Raw genomic sequence first — 24,114 nt, forward strand, 5'->3', positions numbered from 1 at the left:
CATCAAATTATGTCTACTACTACTTATGCAACCCACAACTAGTGTCAAAATTTGAATATTTTTCAGAACTATAATTTAACTTTTCAATTGAAAAACATTTTTTAGTTATAGAATATGACGTGGAGTAGGAACAAAACTAATAAATAATTGCGATTTCAAGATTATTGTGTACTATATTCCACGTTTATTTAACTTATATGCTTTTTAGCAACTTTAGAGTGACTTTTCTGGGGATATTTGTTGAATTATTTTATATATACTAGAGGTGAAAAAACAGAACAAAAAGAATAGGAAAAGCATACAAGTAGAATAAATGAAAACATAAATTTAAATTACAGCAGCAGTTTGGATTTGAAAATTCTAAGAAATTACTGAGAAAATTAAGTTATCGATTAGAATTTATACACCCTTAGGAAAAATATACTAATAGTTAAAGAAATATTTAATTCACCATTACAAAATCCTCCCAGAAGTGTTTTTAAACATCGATGGTTAATTAACAGATTCTTGCTATGCAAAGAGACCTTGGACAAATTTCATCTTGACACAAATTTTAAAATTTAAATAAAAGTAATATGACGAATAGACATCTATCCGTATCCATCTAAATTCCTATTTTATCTATAATGTTTTATTTATCGTGTAAATCGTATTTGAAAAATATCTATAATTTATATTTTACTTTTGACATTACATTTGGTCTGAAGCTAGAAACATAACCTGCTCATGGGCGGAGGCATGTGAAAAATATTTTATTTAATCCCATTTTTTAGTAAACATTATACTGTATAACGACCGTAAATTAGTTTACTCATAATCTGATTATTTATTAAGCTAATATGTTCTTTGACTTCATTTTTGATTAAGAATTTACTCGTAAAATATTATTTGTATATACTATAGGACTCCTAGTAATTATGACCAGTAGGTATGTAGAATGGGATTGCGCATTCACTAAAATTTACAAAATACCAAAATTTCAAAAATTCACTTTACAACAATTTTTGCATTTTGAAAATATTTAATATTATTTTTTTCCAGACTGTATTAATCCGCATTTGAAATTATATATTATTAGTTTATGGAAGTACATAGATATGCAAATAATTAGCACGTACATGTATCTAAATATACAAATGGAAAAGGAGAAACTTTCCCATCAGAGAAAATTGAAAAACGCCAATTCATGCAAAAATCTGTATTTATGGACTATTATTTATTAGTTGTAGAAGGGAATAAAATAATATTAAACATAATTTTTACTACTAGTTATGCAATCAACAATATAATCCTGAACCATTTATAATATATCACTTTTGCTTACCTTATAAGATTTTTAACAACTTTAGTAGTGCTCCGTCTAGGAATATTTGTTCTTTTAGTGAATTAAACCAACTTTTATGTAATTTATGTATTTAACAAAAAGTATCACAGCGTTTTATATACAAATAAAAAATATCTACTTCTAACCATTAAAAAATTAAGATTTTCTCCAATTGCAGTGCCAGAATTTGGTATGGTATTTTATTATTGGAATTTTCTTTGATTATTTAGGCACTTGTAGGGCACACATTCATCATATTGGGGTAGCAAAAAGTTAGATGTTACCTTTTATCTTGGAACCTACTACCATACCAACACTTAAAGCGACCACCAGCTCTATCTATGGCTTCATAAATGTTTAGAGCTTCGCCGTTCGGAATGCCGTATCCTTTACTCAAACCGTGTGGGTTTGACGGCGTTACGCAATCTTGTTTGGACTCTTTTCGCAACACTTTGTCTACCTCAACGGAAGAGAAAAACGCAACCGATTGAGGTAAGTCGTGTACTCCGAGTTGGTAGGCACAAAAAGCTCTGGTTAGAAGATTAGTAGTATGCAGAGCCAGCGCAGCTTGGTATCTATTTTCTTCCGGAACCAAATAGCGCACCTCGTCGTGAAAACTTAAACAAAATCTTATGTTGTCTCCCATTATCCACCTCATGCATACCAACATGAGGTGCAAAAAATCGGCCGCTCCGCTTTGGACGACCCAGTTCACACGTGTCGGTAGATATTGATCTTCCGATTTGGTTTTCGGTTCCAACGCTCTGCTCAATCGACCGTGCAAAAATGGAGTCTCTGGTCGATCGCTATTAGCGATTTCTTCCAGTCTGTTGAACATGGCCGATTCCGTACCTCCAGTCCATTTGGATTTAAGAAACATTGCATCTACGGTCTTTCCACAAGCTTTAGCGATTTCGAACGCTTGCCACTTCGTGTAAGGCTTATCCACAAATTCCAAAACGTGTTCTTTCCTCAAATAATAAATCTTCTTCCCTTTGGTCAACGCAAACATCTTCTGCGCTTTACTTCTAGCTTCAGCTTCGGACATGGTAGGGTTAAACTGCTTCAGCAACCGTTCCGCGAAGCTCTGTCCCGCACCGTATATCCTAGCGTAGTTTATAACTTTAGCATGATCCCTGCTGATGCCCACAGCTTTGGCGGTCACGCTGTGCATGTCGGTACCGGACGATTTGCTGCCGCTCAGAGTCATCCAACCAAACGGCGTCGCTCCGTGCGTCTTGGCGTAATTAGCATCCCCTATAATAGACGCTATCCACAGTTCTTGCGAATCCACATCGGCTCCCACGATGTTATAACCGGGAGGAGCTTGGACCATAGCTCGCAGTTCAGACCCGATTCGGTCGGACTGAGCGTTCGAAGCGGTCATCCATGTCGGTTCTACCGCTCTTCGCGTCAACGTTCCGCTTACCACCACTTGGGGCAGGATAGTTCCGAAAGTATAACCTAAAAAATAAACATTTGTCTTTTACTTAACCTATCATAACCTAAAAATTTAGTTGTATCGTTAGAATTGATGCAAATACATCGGTAGAAATAAAAATTTTAAACGTTAAAAGGAGTGAGACAGGGTTGCGAATTTCTCAGTACTTTTTAATACAGCTACGAATTTCTGACATATAAATAGACAACATATAATACAAATAGACTAACTGTTGCAATGCAATCGCGTTTCCCCAGTACGACAGAAAAAAACTGAAGCAAAGCAGTCCCTTCACCTGCATCTCGTTATAATTTGCCACATTTATCGACCACGTGACCTAAATGACCAACGAGAAGGTCACGTGGTCGATAAATCCGACCCATTAGAAATATATGGCAACAAAAGGCATAAAAAGCGACGAAATTGCGCAATAAGCAAAGAAAAATGTATAATTAGATAAAAAATATTATAAATGGTAGACAAGCGATGTAAAAGCATTTAAAAAGCAAACAAAATCATGATAAGCTACGAAAATGATAAAAAGCGATCAAAATTATCAAAATTTTGGAAATAGTATTTCAAAAAATCGATCAAGAAGAACCAAAATGACAAAACAGTTATAAAAACACAAAAAAGTCAGTAGTGAAAAAGACGATGGATGCGTATAAAAGCGTCGTATAATAGACAAAATAGTGTAAAAATCGACGAAAATGCTTATAAAAAGCTTAAAAGTATAGAAATGACATTGAAAAGTGTACGAAGTGACTAAATAGTATCAAAATTTTGATTTGAATTGACCAAAACTAGCATAAGATATCAAAACAGCTTAAAATTAAAAATAGCGACGTAAAATCTGTGAAAAAGTAACAAAAAAGCGTAATAAAATACGAAAATGGTAAAAAATTACTGAAAGCTCCAGAAGCTTAGAAAAAAGACTTAAAAGCTGCATAGAAGTGCCCTAGATACGAAAATGTGTTAAAAGTGACAAAAAACTGTGAATAGCGAAAAAAAGCGTTGTGTGTGTATAACAAGCATTGTACAAGTTGAAAAAAAGGGACAAAAAGCCGCGATTAGCGTGAAAATAGATCAAAAATCGTCAAAAAGCCTAGAAGAAGCGTAGAAAAAGACTTTAAAATATAGAAACGGCATTTAAAATCGTCCGAAGTGACTAAATAGTATTAACAACGACGTAAACAAGATAAGACATGCAAAGGGCGATGTAAAAATATTGAAAAAATAATAAAAATCTGTACTAAGGTACGAAAATTTTGGTAAAGAGCGACAAAAGCACTAGAACTTTACAAAAAGTGCTTGAAAAGACGAAATGTGTCAAATGCGACATACTGAAAACTGGCACCAAGTGTATAGAAAAGCGTCGCAAAAGAGACAAAACACCGTAATCAATGCCCAAATAGTGTAAAAAATAACGAAAGGTATAGAACAAGCGTTGAAAGAATACAAAGAACAACGAAAAGCATCTAAAGTAACTAAATAGTATCAACAACGATGTAAAACATGGTAAACCGTATAAACAGCGATGTAAAAGCGTTGAAAAAGAGACAAAGTAACTTGGTCAGCGCCAAATAGTGTAAAATTCGACGAAAAACTTATTAGAAGCATAGAAAAAGCGTTAAAAGTAGAGAAAAGGCACTGAAAAGAGTGCAAAAATACTAAATAGTATTAACAACGAAGTAAACAGTGTAAGACATACAGAGAGCGATGTAAAAGCATTAAAAATTTAACAAAACCGTATACTAAGTTACGAAACTTTGGTAAAAAGCGATCAAAAGCACCAAAACATTATAAAAAGCGACCAAAAAACGCCTAAAGAGACAAAAAGTATCAAAAACGACGAAAAAGCGTCAATAGCGAAAAAAGCTTTCAGTGAGTAGAAAAAAGCATTTTAAAAGCTTTACAAATGAGACAAAATACCTTAGTCAGCGCCAAATAGTATAAAAATCGACGAAAAGCTTAAGAGAGTCATAGAAACAGCGTTGAAAGTAGAGAAAAGACACTGAAAAGCGTTCCAAGTGACTAAATAGTATCAACAACGACGTAAATAAGAGTAAAACGTATAAAGAGCGATATAAAAGCGTTGGAAATAAAACAAAATACTTTAAAACTGCGACAAATAGTGTAAACAATGACTAAAAATTGTGAAGAAGTTTGTAAGAATCATAAAAAAGCGTTGAAAGCAGATAAATGGCATTGAAAAGCATCCAAAGTGACTAAATAGTATCAACAAAAACGTAAAACGTATAAATAGCGATGTAAAAGCGGTTAAAAATAAACAAAATACTTTAGTCAACGCCAAATAGTGTAAAAAATTACTAAAAATTGACGAAACGCTTGGAAGAAGTATAGGAAAATATTGAAAGTAAAAATAAGGCATTGAAAGGTGTAGACAGTGACTAAATAGAATTAAAATCGACGTAAAATTGGGCGAGACAAATAAAGAGCGACGTAAAAGCGTCGAAAAAGAAACCGTAATCAGAGACAAAATAGTCTAAACATTGTTCAATAGCTTAGAATAGGCATTGAAAAACTGTTGAAAGTATAGAAAATGCATTAAAAAATGCTAATAGTGACTAAATAGTATCAAAAACGACGTAAATCAGAGTAAAACCTATAAAGAGCAATGTAAAGGGGTTGAAAAAGGGAAAAATACTTTAAATCGGCTCAAATATTGTAAAAAAATTACTAAAAATTGACGCAAAGCTTGGAAGAAGTATAGAAAGTGTTTAAAATAGAAAAACGGCATTGAATAGCATCCAAAGTGACTAAATACTATCAACAACGACGCAAAATGAATAAATAGCGATGTGAAAGCAGTTAAAAATAGACAAAATACTTAAGTCAATCCCAAATAGTGTAAAAAAATTACTAAAAATTGACAAAAGGATTGGAAGAAGTATAGAAAAACATTAAAAAGTAAAAATAGGGCATTGAAAAGCGTAGAAAGTGACTAAATAGAATTAAAACGACTAAAACTGGGAGAGTAATGAAACATACAAAGAGCGACGTAAAAGTGTCGAAAAAGAGGCAGAAGACCTTAATCAGCCACAAAATATTGTAAAGATTGTCCAAACGTTTAAAATAAGCATAGAAAAACTGTTAAAAGTATAAAAAAAAAAGGCATTAAAAAGCGTCCACAGTGACTAAATAGTATCAACAACGACGTAAACAGAATAAACAGCGATATACAAGCATGATTACCAACTTACCAAACATGGTAAAAAGCGTCTAGAGGCACCAGAACTTTATAAAAAGCGACTAAAAAGCGCACAAAAAGCTTTATAAAATCGTTAAAAAAGTGAACAAAATCGCGTTGGCTTTAAAATTTGGTCCTTCAAACTGGATATAAATAGTCTAGTCAAAGGTTCTAGAGGTAACAGCAGGTACCTGTTTAAGAGTAAACAGGCTGACGTTACGAAATAATTTGGAGAAATCGAAAATCAGAACCGGTTCAGAGAAAATATACAAATAATAAACGAATTTAGATTTGGTTAGCCGAGATAATCAATTGATGCTTGTACGGTTTTAGGTCGGAAAAACTTGTAATAAATTGTAATAAATGAATCTTATTAGTGAAAGAATATATATAAATTAAATAAATAAAGACTAAATAAAATAATTGGTAGATAACTCACCTTTAGCACGCAGGTATTTCGGCAAATTTTCCTCCGCCAACCAAACCACCATCTGGTCCAGTATCCTGTTCCTGTTGTTTCGCCAATACGACAGCTTCTTCGCTATTTCGAGCACTTGTTCTGCACTTTCGGTGTCACCCACTAGAACGTTTTCGGAAAATTTGTTTAGAAAGTCTTTGGCGAGCGGATTTCCGACGTTATAAGAGGGGCCGTCTTTGTGTGGTAGCTTGAAGAACCAGCAGCAATCTTCCACTTCGGTGCTGCACCATATGCCGGTGCCTTTGTATACGCCTTCGGTTTTGTCTTTCTTTAGCCTGCTGTAGTATTCTTTTTTCGATAGATTGTCCTGGACTTGTTGGCACAAGTTCGCCATTGCTAAAGCGGCGTTATCGCCGTCTTTGCTTATTAATAACGGACATTTCTCTAATAATTGCTTCAGAGGAAGTTTTCTGGTGATATCTGTATTGTCTGTGAAGGGTATTAGGAAACCCCAGCCTTGTCTCTCAAATAGTGTAACGGGTAGCCCTCCCAAGTTAGACACAAAAGTTTCGGTGTGATTTGCATCGACGTACTTATCAAATTCGGTCCGGGAACCCAATGAGACGACGAATCAGGCTTTTTGCACAATTTCCGGTACCAACTCGGATACCCCAGCAAAACGCTTTTAACTGCCGGCAAATTCTCCTTTGTGGTCCACAACTTTTGAAACTTAGCCTCCAGAGGATCTTCCTCTTCATCGTCAATGACTTTATGTCTTTTCACTTTTACCGGCTGTGATTGCTCCACATCCTTTTTCCTTGGCGGTTTAGAAGCTTTCATCTTGATCTCTTTGATGCTCCAATCTTGATCCCACAGCCATAAATCTTCCTTATACTTTCGTTATGTAACAACTGACAGGCTTGATTCGCTCTGTTAGCTAGCAAAATTTTGCCTTCGTTTTCGAGGTCTTCGTAGGCTTGTTCGGAGTCTTCGATATATCTTGACCAGTTCGAGTTTACTGGAAGATATGCGATACTCAGCTCCAGCATACCTAAAAATAAAATCAGTAAAAAAGTATCAATAGAGAAAAAATTCCCCAAAGCGTAGTAAAAGGTAAAGAAGATTAAAAAGTGACGAAAAATAGTAGAAAGCAAATAAAAGCGTAGAAGAAGCGTTAAAAATAGTCCGAATTGACCACAAATAGCCAAAAGAGATTAAATGGGCTAAAAACGTAGAAAAATCGCTGAAAACTGACGAAAAGCACGGAAAAAAGTACGAAAACCGTTGTAAGGCTATTTAAAAGGCGACAAAGTACCGTAAAAAACGACGAAATAGTGTAAATCTCAACCAAAACCCGTCAAAATCTTAGAAAAACCATTAAACCTATATAAAAAAGCTTTGAAAAGAAACCAAAGTGACTAAATAGTACCAAAACGAAGAAAAGCACAGTAGAATCCAACTTAGAGCTTGGTAAGTGTTGTAGAAGGATTGAAAAAGCAGCCAAAAAGCTTTGAAAAGCATCCAAAGTGGCTAAATAGAATCAAAAACGACAAAAAGCACAGCAGAAAGCGACATAAAAGCACAAAAAAAAAACAAGAAAAGTGATGAAAAAGGCTCAAAAAGCTTACAAAGTGACGAAACAATGATGAATTATAAAAGCGTTGAAAAATCAATAAAAAGCTTTGAAAAATCATCAAAAACTTGAAAAAGTTTGTAGAAAAACTGTTGTGAAATCAACTAAAAAGCCTCCATTGTGACTAAAAGAGTCGTAAAAGCGCCTAAAACGACCAAAAAGTGTCAATAAGTACGAAAAACTGTCGTTAATAATAGAAGAGGCGAAAAATGTCAAATGTGTCGAAAATGCATCAAAAACAACGAAAAATGCCCAAAAATGTCAAATACAATAAAAAAGTGTCAAAAAGCATCAAACCATTGAAGCTTTGTTTAATTGGTATTCAAATTTCTTTAACTTTTCAATTCGATTATTTTTATTTTAGTTAATACTATAATTTAATTCTTCCTTAAGAATTTTCACATCAAACATGTTTATAACTAAATAATATTTAAAAAATTACCTGCTAGAGTGACAGGATGCGGAAATCTCTCCAAAAACATAGGAAACAAATGTTTCAGTATTTCATATGTAGCCATGACATCTTTTGAACAATATTCCATGACTGTCTGGAAATTGTCACGGACATCCTTCATAGTTCCATCTACAAATATATCTCTTGAATCTTTTTTGAGATTTTTACCACAGTACAATTTATATACATCCACTAAATTGTTCAAAGAGCTAGTGTTCTTCCAAGATTCATCTTCATCATGGAATTTTTGAGACTTCATTACCTAAAAATACAATCAATTGTAAAATTATATTATGTAGTTTAATAATTATCAAAATTCAATCATGTGAACCTGTACAGAAACATATACATTTGGTTATTCTCTCATTTTGTATTTCAAATTTTTTTCCACAGTTCTAAAGTTTTCCCATTACTGTGCACTTTTTCTTCTTTGTATTATTGTTACTAATTACATTGAACTGTCAGTGATATGGTAGAGGTTTTAAAACTTATTCATATTGCTAAATATACTTAATAATATACATTAGAAATGGGAACAGAAAAAATTCTGATAGAATAACCTTTCCTGGAAACAGCTATTTCCAGAAGAAGTTAGGTTTCTTTTAAAGGACACTTGCAGGAGCGTTATAAAATGCAAAAGCAAAATATGATTTACATATACTTACTGTTCTTTGATAACTAGTCAAGCCTCCTACACAAATATGAAGACTCATTGTATCAATGAACCTTGTACCAGTTTTACTAACCCAATATTGTTCCTTTATTCTTGCACGATCAAAGGAAACATTGTGACCAATTACAACCTTGGGTTTCATTTGATGTTCTGATAATTTCAAGCCAGTTTCTTGAGATTCACTTTCTAAAGGTAAGAGAGAATTAATTGAGTACTGGTGGGAGGTTACTGGCCTTGTAATACCATCTAGCACACAGGGATTGACCCAACCATACCATGCTTTGTTACTTACTGCAGTTGCTAGAGTTGGTGCTTTTCCAGCCATCATACACACCTGGAAATCAATGACAACATAATATTCTAGATGTTCAATACAAAAAGAGCTTATTTAAATTCATAAAACTGTCAAATTGTTTGTAAATTTAAAAATTTCTAAGAAAAATATGTCATACCTCAACATCAAAGACAAACGCCTCTTCCAAAGGAAAAGCTACCGCCTGCGGTTCACATTCAGGCACATATCTGGTCCAACCAGGTTGCATTAACCAGGAATCAGGTGGAAGTGGACAGTATTCTAACAACAGTAATGTAAGATCCCTGTATGGTTTAGCTTGATCCTCTCCAATAATCTTGAAATGGTCTGCTATGTTTTTTCCTTCCAAAGGCGGAATTTTATAATCAACATCTTTTTGAAAGTCCTCTGCGTTTGTAGTCATTTCTCTCGATACCAGATCCTGCTGACATTTTTTAATAATTTGTGGATCGCTCGCATCCTTAAAGCCCTCTATAAATACTTGATCGTAAATAGTTTTGGATAACATTTGTATATTTAGTTTATTTATACGAGGACCATACACCTTTTCTGAATGAGGCTTTGACTTTGGAAGATCCTGAATAACAAACTTTGGTTTTTGCGGATTGGGCATGAAAATTTTTTTCTTCGAGCTAGGTAGAAACTCTCTATATGTTAATTTTTGAATTACAGTTGGAAATCTTTTAGGAGATAAGTAATGTCTATGATTATTTAACGACAACATATTTTATACTTCGTCCTTTTAAATGCTCTTGGTGTGTTTCTTTTATTACAGGTAGCAATCATGCCACAAAGTAGTAGTTAGTATTTTTAATTCAAAAATATAAATTTGAAATTATTTTTAAACACAAAAATTAGGTTATAATACTTCTTCTTCTTCTTATTCTTTTTTTGGGCTATGTTCTAGACAATTTCTTCTTGTTGTTTCTATATTTATGACGTTTCTTTAAAGCTACCTTCACTTCAGTGTAAGTGAAGATTTTTGTCAGTTTCAGTTGTCTGTTGTCTTGTCTACAGTAGATTATAGGTAAAAAGGTAAGTCTTTCGCAAATTTATAATTTATTTTATTTGATATGAATATTTGTAACGTTGTAGTTGTTTGCTACGCGTGATTGTCTCAGTGTTATTTACATGTATCAAAGTAAATCTTCCAGATTTTCCGAGTAACCTCAAATTGTCATAGTTACATAATAAACTTTTATTTTTTAGGGTAACAATGGGTCACGGTTTCGGTCAATTGTACAAACTGCGAGGTATTATCACCTACAAAATCTCCCACTTTGAACAAAAAGCTTTTACTGGTTTGATATCGCATGGAGTTCCAAACACCATCAGAAGAATACTGGACCAGATCGTCTACGTTGTTCCCCGTAAGTATAAGGATGTAAAACTTAATGTATTTTGTGCATTTGACAGTGTTTCTTTCTTTCCAGCACTTGGAATTGGATATATAGTGTACGATCAAGTCGAAAAGGAACATCATAGATTGATGTTGAAAAATCCAGCTGATTATGAAAATGATAAGTGAATAAAGTGATAGTCTTCAATTGTAGGTTAAGTGTTAAAAGTAATAAATAAAAACTACTAAAATCCAACAGTTTTTTTATTTTATTAATCTAAAAATCCATATTACAAAAAAAGAATACAATACAAAGAATTTTATAAAATCTTTGACAGGTATTGATCGAATAGTGTGAAGTTAGGAACAGAATCTTCATTGACTAAGGGCATAGTACAGTGCTAAGGGGTTTAATCCTATTTGTAAATATACCATTAGTTCATAAAATATTTCCTTATTAGTTATCCAAATAAATTATATGATAATTTGTTTTTTAACGTCTTTTTTATTAATAATCTACGCCTATTATATGTAATTGCCTGTTAATTATGCAACCAGTATTACAGTACCTAAAATATATTTATGACCAGTAGGTATCTAGACTAATAGGTAGGCATGCGCCAAAATTTGGACTGTCAAAACAGATGCAACCAGCAACACGTAATTTTTAAAATAATAAAATTTGTATATTAATTAATTCAGATCAATTCTTTAACTACGTAGTTCTAGATTGCATTAGTCCGAATTTAAGTTTAAAATTGTAATATTGTTTTGGTATATAGAAGTGAATGTAAATACAAATTTACATTTATGAAATGAATTTATTTAGGTATTTGTGGAATTGAAAAATAGAGGTTAATATTTTTATTAATGTTTGAATGTATTTTGACTGATCCTTTAGCAGAATATATCTGTAAAGGTATGTTTAAAACTGACCTAGTCATCTAATAAGGTACTTAATTTAAGGTAAATTTTTCATGATTCCACAAAAGTGAATCGTTTCTAGATTTTGCTTCTCTTATTCTTCTTTTGATCATTAGATGTTCTATTTTTAGTCAAATTTAATTTATTTGATAGAATATTTAAGGCCCATGAAAGGCGTATTTATTATTTCTTTTAGATTTTCCTCTTCTTGTAATTAAATTTGGACTATAAAATGTACACATAGTCTTTCTCAATGCACATTTAATGAGGATGAAAGTTACAAAAATAATCGAACACAAAAATGTATCTTTTATTTTACAATATAGCACACAAAGTATTTTTTTTAAACTACAAATATACAATTTTAACTTGAAAAAAATATATATAATAAAATTGTCTAGCAAAGTGGCTGTTACTGTTGTGCAGAATTTCAAAACGACGTTATATATTTCAATAGTCGAACGTTTTTCGTCGATAAATTAGTTTTAGTTCTATAAAAGACAGTCGGAGGCCAGCTCCAACTGTTTTAGTAAACAAAATGCCACTTCTGAGCCGAGTTTATTAGAGCAATTTGCCCCTAATACAATTTCACATACTTCCAGATCGATTGTCCTGGTTTTTCTTGTTGAAAAACGTTGCTCAGTGTATTTATATAATGTTTAGGTAAGTTTGTGACATTCTTTGAACGTGATTGAGATAAAGGTACGGTATCATATTCCCCTCCGTTTTTATCCCATTCTGCACTTTACGTGTATAACAACCGCTTTGTATCAACTAAAAACATAATCTTTGGTTTAACATCAACAGATCCATAACAGTTTATACATAAAAAAAATCATTTTGGCACGTTTTGTGAGTATTCCTAAGTATTTCACGAGAGAACCAAACCCAGTCTTGCGAGGCACATATTTTTACGTAACCTGACGATTTCCCAGTAGACGTCGTGAGCTGAAACAGAGAGGGCAAATGCATATACCGTAAGGCAACTTATTACGTGTGTCAATTGGATAAATGAACCAATTAGGGTTTATGTCATTAAGGTAATTTGGCTTGAGGATGCCGTTAGAGATAACGAGTTTAATCGGATTCATACCGAGATGTTGCTATATATTCTCCAACGAAATTAGATTTAGTTTGTTGACTAAGTTAGATGAGTAGGCCAATATGCGTCATTTTCTTGATAGATCGGTCAATTTATCGGACACTAACCGACAGAATGATGGGGAAAATTATGAATAGAACGAATTTACTTTACTGATGATGTGTCTTTGCAGTACAAAACATTTTTTTACGAGTTTGAAAGACATAAAGACTCAGTAGACTGGGAGGACCGAAGTTGGAAATATTGGAGTGCGTTTCAATATAGCTCGCAAAAAACTCATGGAAATTTGATTCATCGACGGCCAATTAGTCGATACTTGGGCTGAAACCGTTTGAAAAGTACATCTCGGGAACAACTAGGGACTACCAGATAGAAAAATCTTGATAAGGAGGTCAGGAGTCAAGATACAAACAGCCAGGAGTGTTTTAATGAAGGAATTTTTTTGTCATCCTTTGCTACACCGAGAAATAAATGCAATTAACTAATAGTCAAAAGGAGTGTGATCAGAATCCGACTACAATATGGACCATACATTTGTCATTCACTAGAAGAAGATCTTCAATCGATCCCAGGCTGAAATTGCTTCATAAACAGAGATTCGGGACTCCCTAGAGAGATATTCTTAGAAAGGAGACCATCCTTCCAAGGAGAGGAAGATTCCAATCAAATCCAGCCTTAAATAGTCATAGTAACAGCTCCCAACGCCGACCAAGAATTATCTGGAGGAAGATTCTTAACAAGGCGTTGGTTTCTGACACGAACTAGTTGGTGAATTTTGTTAGAAAACCTTTATTTTTTCGAGAAATAAACGAAATTAATGAATCATGAACCGGGTCAAGCCGATTCTTCGCCTAAAAGGGCAGAGTGTGTGGGACATACATTCTGACATGAGCTGAAATGAATTTCCAATGAAGTCCAGGCTAAAATCGTTTTAGTAACAGTTCCTGAGAGACCACGCACTATCCTGAGAACCATTCTTAACACTGAAACCAACAGTTAAGGCAACAGAAGACAAAAAGTAAAGGCATTAGTTTCTCACACGATCTAATGGGTGAATTTTGTTCTTTTCAGAGGATTTCCAGTCAAGGCTAGGTTAAAATCATTGGAGTTAGAGCTCCTGAGACTGACCACAAACTATCTGGAAGAAGATGCTAATAAAAGGAGGGAAAGTGAGGAGGAATGAGTCCAGACAAGAGTATTAAGAAAACTTTATTCCATTGAGAAAAGATAACATATGATCAGGGAAACCAGCAGTCAAGGCAACAGAAGATAAAAAGTGAAGGGGTTGGTTTCTGACACGAACTAATGGATTAATTTTGTCCTTTTCTTGTACTCATCTGAGAAATCAATGAAATTAACCAACCATTAACTGACTGAACTTTATTCCACTGAGAAAAGATAACATATGATTTTATGGGCTCTTAGGAAGGATTTCTAAGTTTAAACTCAAACCCTTAGATAAAGAGCTCCCGGAACTGACTACGAACTATCTTCAGGAAGATTCCTTACAAGACGGTCAATAATCGAGACAAGAATATATAGCAACTAAAGGACTTGGCTACAAACGGAGGGACTTTACTCCATTCTCTAGTCAAGTTTAATATGAAACCCTTAGAGAAGGAGATCCCGAAATCGACTACAAACTATAGTGAAATTCACACTGAGAATAAAGTACGGCTAAGATAGGGGCAATGCTTTTCTAATGACAAATAAACGCAAAGGGTTGTCGGCCTTCATCAGCTGTTGATTGCTCATTCAAGAGCGTCGCACAGGACCGGTTTGGATAAAATGCATCTCCCCGCAGTATGAGTATGGATTAAACCATACTTAAAATTGTTAAATTATCTTGCAATGTGAGGATGGACTTGTTATATACCTAAAGGGAACATAAGTCCCTATTCCAAAGAGTTTTCTATATCCAAACTGTAGGAAAGTTGAATGCTAACTCCTAACTTAACTCCTTAACTTAATTTTAATCTTTGTACGGTTCTGTACGTAACCACTAGTTGGACCTGTTTGTACTGCCAAGTACACGGCGTGAAATCCGGCTAATGCGCATCCATATATTCACCGTAGTGCACTCTCAGTATGAATTTCACTATAGCTGCAAGAGGGTTCTTCATAAGGCTGCTAATAATCAAGACAAGAATAGACAGCAAGTAAAGATCTTGGCTACTGGCACAAACTAACCGAAGTAATTTGTTATGGTCCCTTACTCAATCGAGAAATAAGTGAAATTAACGGAAAGTATTAGAAAAAGCACCAAACTTTTTGGTAAACGGAAACATTGTATTGATTAACATCATTTTTGAGCAAAACTAATTGACTATTATGTCTCAAAATAACTTTCTACAAACAAAACTAAATAACTCTAAAACTTACCGGAACTTTTCACCAATCCTCCTTCGATGTACTTGAGGTAGTTTAAAAAATCACAGACTGCAATTATCTATATTTATAAAAACAAAAAACAGAGTTGATAACCTTTGTTGTTAAATATTTAAAGAGATTAGGCGCCTTACCCTATTCCGACAAATTTGCGATATGTTGTACCAGTCGTCCGTTTCTCCGATACTCATTCGATAAAAACATAACCTTGGAACTTCCAGCAAGGCACATTTTCTGGAAATATAAAAATGTTAATTCATTTAGTTTGTGTTTGTACGACTTATATATCAATAAATTTAATAATAAAATAACGATTACTGCCTTGAGAAAATGATGATGAATTGTTCATTGTTGTTTTGGTATTAAAAATTTATCGAATACGGAGAAACTTTTCTTTTCATTTATTAAAACTACATAAAGAAATTAGATTGGATTGAAACGAAAACGGGCTGACATAAGAAAAAATATCTTTACGACAAACAAAAAGGAACTGACTTATTCTTTAACATTCTTAAAACAGTTAATATTGTAGTATTTTGTAAGAAATTCCTCTAAATGTTTAACAATCTCAGCTAATCAAAGAATACTTTGTTTTCTTATACGAGTAATTTAAAGGATACATTAATCATTAGTATTAAAATGTTACTAAAATATCGATGAAATTTCTCGGGAATGTCAAAATACTTACTTCGGAAACATCGCTTTGGACTTGTCGCCTACGGCCTCGACGAGAATGGTACCAGATTCCACAGCATGCACAACACGATGCGACAGTTCTTTATTGTTGAAGTTTAAGCATAAACCAATGTCTTCCTCGTAAATTCGCTGAATGAACGGGTCACGTTTCTCCAGAACTGGTTTCTGTCGCCATGCGAGGAATTCTTTGTGAATCACTGGGTCGACCTGCGCCATTACGTAAACGTCACAAAATAATATAAAAAGTAACAGTATATTATGTAGTAATAAGGTGAATTTGGATTTATTTAATGTACTATTTATAGTTATTTTTTAGTAATCTGAATTTTGGTTTCGAACACTTAGAAAGTTTTGTTTTTATTCTCAGATGGCGCCTGTCTTCTTCTTCAAGTGCCGTCTCAACTAATGAAGGTTGGCTATAACCATTGCAAATTCGTCTCTATCTTCTGCTTTTCTTAAGAGCGTCTGTGTGTTTAACCCGGTCCAGTCGCGAATGTTTTTCAGCCAGGATATTTGTCGTCTACCAGTACCCCTTTTTCCCTCAGTTTTACCCTTCATAATCAGCTGCAACAACTCGTACTTATCATTTCTAAGTATATGCCCCAAATATGCTGTCTTTTGCCTTTTAATGGTGGTCAAAAGTTCTCTGTCTCTTCCCATTCTGTGCAACACCATTTCGTTCGTATTATGATCGTTCCATGGTATCTTCAAAGTTCTCCTAAAAAGCCACATCTCAAAAGCTTCCAGTTTTCTCATTAAGTCAACAGTCCAGGATTCGACACCATAAAGAAGAATAGAGTGGATATAACATTTTACCATCCGATATCGGATTTGCAGATTGAGTCTTTGGTTACTCAGAAATTTCCTCATCTTCAAAAAGGCTGCTCTTGATTGCTCTATTCTTGAGCGAATTTCTGATTTCGGATTTACATCTTCCGTAATCCAGACCCCTAAGTATTTCATTTTGTCCACTTGCTCAATATCTTCATTTTTTATCTGGATCCTTGTAATGACTTTGCCCCTCTTACTGATAAGCATGGTTTTTGTTTTCTTTATGTTTATTGTTAAACCAAACTGTTCCCCAGTATCACAAATTGTGTTTAGTAACGTCTGCAGGTCTGTCTCACTTTCAGCGGTAATGACTGTATCGTCAGCATAACGGATGTTATTTATATTTTCACCATTTATCTTGATCCCTTCTGTACATTTTTCAAGTGCTTGCGTAAAGAACTCTTCGCCTGCGCCTGTATGAAGTTATTTTATTATTATTTCCTATCCTATGGCGGGAAATATTTGATTTCACGTTCAGGGCTTCTGCACCAGTCGCTCTGATGAGTCTTGGTAAGACGAAGTACATATAAGCGAATAGTGGAGGCACTATACGTCAAATCAAATCTTAATTGCCTTTTCTATAACTGACTTTTCTATAATAAATTAGAATTTGGAACGCAAGACATTGTATTGGTGGTTCAACCAATATTATAGACGTATCAATTGTAGTAGTCCAGATTTGTGATTGTGTTTATGTTGTACCACTTCTCCCTTTACTTGCGCTCAAATCAAATATATGAAGTTTAGTTAGAATTTGTAACAACTCCGCCAAAAGTGCTATCCGTTGGCTCGACTTTCACCTTTCTCTTTAAAAAAACATTTTAACGTATGGTCCTAAAGTTTTGGGAAAAATTTCACCTGGTCTGAATGAGAAGCAAAATGCATTTAACAAAGAAGGCCATGGAATTGAAATGTCATCAGTTATTGACATTTAATAAACAAAGCAGAATATTTTGGTTTGTGCTCTGCAAAATGTCTTATAAAATTGATATTCGGAGGGGTTTATAATATGGTTGGGCGAATGTCGAAACGAGATATTGTTAATATTTATCGAGATCAAAACATAAGCAAATCGACAATTTATCGCACAATCAGAGAATTTAAAGAAGGGATACCATGTGTTAACTTGCGTAAAAGTGGCCGACCGCGGATTTTGAACCATATAAGAGAGGCAAGACTGATTGAAGCAGCTAAGAACAAAATTAGGGTCTCACAGCGAAAACTGGCCAGAAGATTTCATGTTGGAAAGACTACAGTATACAGGACCCTATCGAGTAACAATATTATCTACCGGAAAAGAAGGAAAGCTCCAAAATACACAGAGGATCAATTAGAGAGAATTCCGAGATGATGCCGCGCGTTAAGGCGAGTGCATTTCGTCAACAAGTTGATCGTGATGGACGATGAAAAATATTTTACTTTGTCCAACTCTGAGATGTAGGGTAACGATGGGTTTTACACGAACGATTACGAAAATGTACCTGATGAAATAAAATTCAAAAGTAAGAAAAAGTTTGAGGACAAAATTTTGGTATGGTGTGCAATTTCTGAGGCTGGCTTTATCTCACAGCCCTACATTGGTGTTGTTCGAGGCGAAGCCTTAAACGCAAATATTTATATTCAAAGATGTCTCTCTAAATTGCTTCAGTTTGTGAACACACATCATGCAAATGATCAAATAGTCTTTTGGCCAGATCTTGCTTCATGTCATTACGCGAGGATCACAAGGGACTGGTACGAAACTAACAACATTACCTTTGTATCGAAAGCAGACAATCCCCCCAACCTACCTCAGGCTTGTCCAATTGAAGAGTTCTGGGAAATATTAAGTCGGAAAGTCTATAAGAACGGATGGGAAGCACAAAATCAGGAACAGTTAAGACGCCGCATATATACAAAAATTAGAGAAATTGACGCCGAGGTCGTCCAAAGGATGATGCAAAGTGTCAGAGGAATTATTAGGCAAATCGAAAATAATGGTCCCTTGTCTGTCATTTGAATTTTGAAATATAATAAGGATAGTTAAGTTAAATTGTTGAATAATTTAATAAAAATACAAGATTATTATGGTCAGAGTTATATGCTTTTGAAATTTTTCCCAAAACTTTAGGACCATACGTTATTACAAAATCAGTTCGGCTTTTTATCTAATAAATGTACCAGTGATGCAATGTTTTCTTTTTCAGTATCACCTGGAGAATCTCTACTTCTGATCTACTAAAAATCTGGTTCGACTCTAATTTACTCTCTTTTAACGCGGATAAGACAGTAGCATTATCCTATAAAGGAGCCCTTCAACCCTTGCTTCTTAATAACAAACAGATCAGTATCGTTGTATGTGTAAAATTTCTTGGTATTTTTATGAACAGCAACCTTAAATGATCCCTTCATATCGATAGTCTCAGCCTGCTATGCAATAAGATGCACTTATTGACTAAGAAATGCAAAAATACGTCCAATCTACAGGGCGAGAGAGGATAACTAAAAACGTGACGTACTATGTACGTGATTACTTGGAAAATAAGTTATCTCTATCGAGAACAAAGAAGTATAGCTCCATAATAACGCGGTACTGAATTATTTAGTTATTAAATCACTTGCATTATTCGACGTGACATTGAGAATTCCATTTACATATTTTTTAAATCGATACAAAAAAATGTGACGATTCGAACGAAATAGACGATTCTCTCAGTTACAGTTCCCGGAATTTGTACGTATATAATTTGTTTGTTAATGATATTATCGTTATTCACGATTTATGGAAATGTTGTTCAATGTACAAATATATTTATTTGCAAAAGCAAGCATCTGGACAGATTGAAAATTATAAGGTTTTAGTTATACTCACAATTCAGTTTTAACTTCTCAATTTACCTTCTGTACTTTTATATTTTCGTCTTTTGATCTATTAATCTCGTATACAAAACATTTTTATAGCTTTAAAGTCGTTATATATCGTACTAAATCATCTAATTACTTGATACATACGAAAATCATTGCATATTTGCAATTTTTTATAGTAAAATTGGCTCAGTTAATTTTAAATATCATATCAAAAAATTCCAGTGCTGTAAAATTGAAAAAAAAAGAAGTTTCTTACCTCCAAACCGTCTTTACTTTCAATTTCCGAAGTAATATGAACCACTTCCTTGACCGGAGAATCCGGAGGAGAATTTTCTCTGCCGTATTTAAGATTGAAGTGTGATGGGGATCTACGATGCTTTTTGAATAAAACTACACCTGAAACGAAGGAAATAAAATCGGTTATCGTCAATATTTTGGAGTTGTTTCAATGACGTACTATCCCAGTCAATATATGAAAAAATCATCGATTTCATCGTATAAGTCTTGTGGAAAAATAATTTTTTGTCTATAAAACGTTTCTTATACTTACTTAAAGAAAAATGGTTCAAATAAAAGTTATAGATTATTATTATACCAATTTTAAAACCAAACAATCCAAAAAGTAATCCAAATTCATATAGACCAATATCTTTGACATGTGCTATGGTAAATTACTGGAAAAAATTGTAAATTAAAGGCTTTTATGGACTCTTGACAATTGAAACTTAATAATTTTAAGTCAAAGTAGTTTCCGTAGAAATCGGTCAACTATGAACAATATTGTAGTATTAGAAAATTACGTACTTGAAGGTTTTCCTGCAAATCAAAAATGCGTCGCAATATTTTTTGACATCAAGGAAGCTTATGATACCACTTGGAAACACCCTAATAGTTAAGACGCTTTGCACTCTTTTTTCCAAGATGCCGGCCGGGGGACAAGGGTGCGGACCCCACAAACTTGAACTTAAGCTATACTTACCCTCCCAAGAAATGCCCGATAAGGCATAAAAATGTAACATTTTAATGGATGGCATTCCTAATGATCATTAGGATATATTTTTTAATGTGTTTAGGATCTTTGTAAGCGGTGATATTATATTTTACCTCTCAAGCACAACAGTTAGAAAGTTTCTGTCATATTGATCTAAACTCATTTTATTGTAATTCAAACGTGTAGTTTTAAGTGACCATCATGCCTAGACGTAAGTTGGATATTGATGAATTAATTGCAAATGTGTATAAATACTTTACCATGGAAAGAGACAATGGTTGACCTTTAAAGTTATTATGTATAAATCAACGCGTTTGTGGCGCATTCGCCACATGATAAGTGATAAGTGATAAGTGAAAAAAAGCTAAAAACTGTAATGAAGAATGTCAAAGATTCTGAAGATCTTACTGTGACTATCACGAAGACAAGAAAACAACTGGTAAACATTCTAGGAGCATTGACTTACCTGATGGAGAAAAATTGAAATTTGTAATATTTTGTATCGAAGTTGTGTCAGTTTAGATACTTAGATAATAAGAGAAAGACAAGTTTCTGAAATTAAGAGGAGTAGCCTTTGGAAAGTCTTGAGAGATTTAGAATTTAATTTAAAAAAGAAAATAATACGTTACTTTTATGCGAAAAGAGTAGTGTGGTTCACAAAAGAATTAAATTTTTGAGAGAATATACTAGACTTAAATCTGAAAATGCAACATTCGTATACTTAGATAAGACATGGATATTTGAAAAGGGTGGAATTTTGGATATTTGCAAAGAGTGGCTGTATGTACGAAAATGTATAATTAAAGATCAAGCAAATCGGAACCTCTTTATTTTAATTGATCAAGCGATAACTCTACACAATGGACAACTCTACACAACGGACAATTATTCCCTGTTGGTGTCCGTTATGGAGAAGTTTCACTATATATAAACGAAAAAAATCTTGGTCCGAAAAGTAGATTAAAATCCACTAAAAGTATATCGCGGTGATAAATACTCCTCCACATTTTTTCTTTTAATTTCAAAACGATTCCGCTTTATACATAAATAATAAATGAACCAAATAATCATATAGGAAGGATGGACATTATCGACTTGATGACGACAATTCCACAAACGAGCGATTTATCTAGTTCACGGAACGAACCGTCAAAATTTCTAGGGAAAAGTTTGCATGTTTGCTCTAGTTTAGGGGTTGTTTTGAATATTGATTAGGCGTGACACAAACGCTTAACGCAGTTTATTTATATATCGCAAGTTGCTAAGTTTAAAATAATGTTTGTGAAATATAAGAGACAGTTTAAAACGAAGAATACAAGGGCAATTTAAAAGGTACTCAGGATAGCTCATAGATGAAATTATTGTTTGTTGTATAATTATTATCTTTGTTAGAGTTTTTTCTTTGTATATCTGCAATTGAAGAGATGGATTCCAAAAGGTCTTAATTCAAAAAAGTAAATTTTTCAGGAACGAATTTTTTCTATGTTTAAGAATATAATTAAATGTTGCTTTGGAATAGAATCAGTCATGTAATTTGCAGGTTCAAATTCTTGTTTCAAGACAATTGAAAGTAAGATTTGAATACAAAATCATGGCTTTCTGCCATGTTAAACATTTGTTTTTTTTTTCAAAACGACCTTAAGTCAGTGAGTTAAGCACTTTTGGAAAATTCATGTAGGAGACAACTTCATATTATTATTCATTTGAAAGTTTATTGATAATCAGAGCTTGTCTTTAAGATGTCAGCAAAGGTTTAATAACTATCTAAGTACATAATTAAAAATTAATTTTTATTCATCAAAATCAATTATTCACATTTTGGTCAAAATTTGAAAAGTAAAGTTGAAAAATCTTTAAGAAAAGGCTCTAGTTTATAGTACACTTCAGTATTATTATCGTTGGAACCATTTTGCACATTGGTAAGTGCAGTATTATAAAAGTCTTTTGAACTTACAGATAATGAAATAAATTTGAGAAGGTTGTCCACATCTTTTTTTTCTTTCCACCTACATGATTCACTAATGGCATAGACTTCACTGTACTGTACACTCCCAGCAAAATGTATCCTTTTTTTATAACTTTAAAAGTACTAGAATCACCACCGTAGGTATTTTTAGCTTCAGTGTCTTTACTTTTATTTGAAAATGAAAAAACTCGTTGGTCACGCATCAAAAAAGGAAGCTTCTTCAATAAAACTTGTTTTGCAGCATCCATGACATCAAAAAGTTCCCAGTCTTTTCCTAAAACTTTAATTCTAGCTGAAGATGCAAACACTTTGTAGTACTCATCTGGTTCTACTATTGTTTCTTTTCTTCTAAATATTTTTTCAAAACGTCCAAATACTCTATCAGGAGGCATATAGCTATCTCCCCTGATTGGAAAGCAATGCTGAATATCACTAAACGCTCTGGAAGTCAGCACATAACTAAGGAGTAAACCCAAACCATTTTGATTTTTATTTTGTCCACTGCAAGCATCAAAAAACAGTTGAAGTGTCAATGATTTCGCTTGAACAGTTTTAAAATTGTCTTCCAAAATCCCCAAAAAGTTATACAGAGCTGAAACTACTTCATTGAAGCCTCGCCCAATCTGGTTTTCAGTCCATGTGTGCACAAAAGTATTAGGTCTATATTCTTTGGTTTTAGTAGACTCTTATGTATCTTCCATCAATACAAAAGTAAGGTTATAAACCCAAATTTGTCGAGAATAAAATACCTCACGAACTCTTAGTTTTCGAAGAGGCTGGTTTTGTTCCATGTCAAAAACTCACATCAAATAGATGCCGACAGCTGAAATCGCGCATGCGCAAACACTCAACAAAATGTAAAAAAAATTACTTAAGCCCTTTTGGAATCCACCTCTTCAATTGTCTTCTTCATATACGGCATTTCACGAAGATTTTTTTTTCATAAGAATTTTTCAGCTGTTACTGGCCTAACTGAATAGTCTTTCTTGTAGAAACAAATTCCAATTTAAAACACGTCTCAGAGAAATATTAGATTATATTTTAACTCACCTGGTTCGTCTTTGCCATTGCCTATTTGGGGATGTAAGTGTGGATTCGGAGAGCTTGGAGTCGACGTGAGGACTAGAGTTTTTAAGGCAGCTACTTCGGCAGTCAGAACGTCGACCTTCATCTGACTTTCCCTTAACGCCTTCTCTGCAGCTGCTTGTTTTTCGTTTGCTTCTCGAACCATCGTGTGTGCTTCCTGCAACAAAAATAAAACACTGTTCAGCAATATATTATCATTGGTCGATTTCTATATCTATTATAAAATATATTGTTCTGTGATCTGTGATCACCAAACAAACCATGTACAGTTGAGTCCATGGTTTTTTACCCGTGCGTCATTAATACCTGACGAGATTACCTGTAGTGAAATGTAGTACTGTAGTACTACTGTAGTAGTAGTGAAGTGAATAGTAAACGGTGTAGTAGTGTCTGGGGGCTCGGGAGACTGAGCTCTCGGAAGCCCTGAACAAGACATCAGAGAGGATGTCGAAAGCTGGGCGCAATGGATATCAAGGC

At 33.8% G+C, this 24,114-nt stretch overlaps 3 protein-coding genes across 3 annotated transcripts in view; 1 reads left to right on the forward strand and 2 right to left on the reverse strand.

The window, feature by feature from the left end:
• Nucleotides 1-1,332: 1,332 nt before the first annotated feature.
• Nucleotides 1,333-10,340, reverse strand: PolG1 (DNA polymerase gamma, catalytic subunit tam). The gene is given in 7 exon segments (XM_072542500.1): nt 1,333-2,788; nt 6,416-6,916; nt 6,919-7,290; nt 7,293-7,445; nt 8,470-8,743; nt 9,147-9,488; nt 9,607-10,340. Coding segments are annotated over 7 exon segments (3,411 nt in total). The 5' UTR covers nt 10,192-10,340; the 3' UTR covers nt 1,333-1,604.
• A 122-nt stretch (nt 10,341-10,462) lies between these two features.
• On the forward strand, nt 10,463-11,062 carry UQCR-Q (Ubiquinol-cytochrome c reductase ubiquinone-binding protein). The gene is made up of 3 exons (XM_072543512.1): nt 10,463-10,502; nt 10,677-10,837; nt 10,901-11,062. Exons 2-3 carry the CDS (start codon nt 10,684-10,686, stop codon nt 10,993-10,995), a joined length of 249 nt encoding a protein of 82 aa, XP_072399613.1. The 5' UTR covers nt 10,463-10,502; nt 10,677-10,683; the 3' UTR covers nt 10,996-11,062.
• A 957-nt stretch (nt 11,063-12,019) lies between these two features.
• LOC140449359 (guanine nucleotide exchange factor for Rab-3A-like) overlaps nt 12,020-24,114 on the reverse strand; it is a 72,760-nt gene continuing 60,665 nt past the window's right edge. The window contains exons 4-9 of the mRNA XM_072542502.1: nt 23,602-23,794; nt 19,851-19,990; nt 15,909-16,123; nt 15,355-15,454; nt 15,215-15,281; nt 12,020-12,678 (exon numbers count right to left, since the gene is read on the reverse strand). Coding sequence (XP_072398603.1) covers nt 12,602-12,678; nt 15,215-15,281; nt 15,355-15,454; nt 15,909-16,123; nt 19,851-19,990; nt 23,602-23,794 — 792 coding nt within the window. The 3' untranslated portion in view covers nt 12,020-12,601. The remainder of the gene's footprint in view (nt 12,679-15,214; nt 15,282-15,354; nt 15,455-15,908; nt 16,124-19,850; nt 19,991-23,601; nt 23,795-24,114) is intronic.

This window comes from Diabrotica undecimpunctata, chromosome 9 (genome assembly GCF_040954645.1).
Source record: "Diabrotica undecimpunctata isolate CICGRU chromosome 9, icDiaUnde3, whole genome shotgun sequence".
Classification (NCBI taxonomy): domain Eukaryota; kingdom Metazoa; phylum Arthropoda; class Insecta; order Coleoptera; family Chrysomelidae; genus Diabrotica; species Diabrotica undecimpunctata.

Coding starts and splice junctions, on each gene's coding strand:
- UQCR-Q (XM_072543512.1), top strand. CDS start 10,684: ATGGGTCACGGTTTCGGTCAATTGTACAAACTGCGAGGTATTATCACC. Junction 10,838..10,900: donor GATCGTCTACGTTGTTCCCC/GTAAGTATAAGG, acceptor CTTTCTTTCCAG/CACTTGGAATTGGATATATA.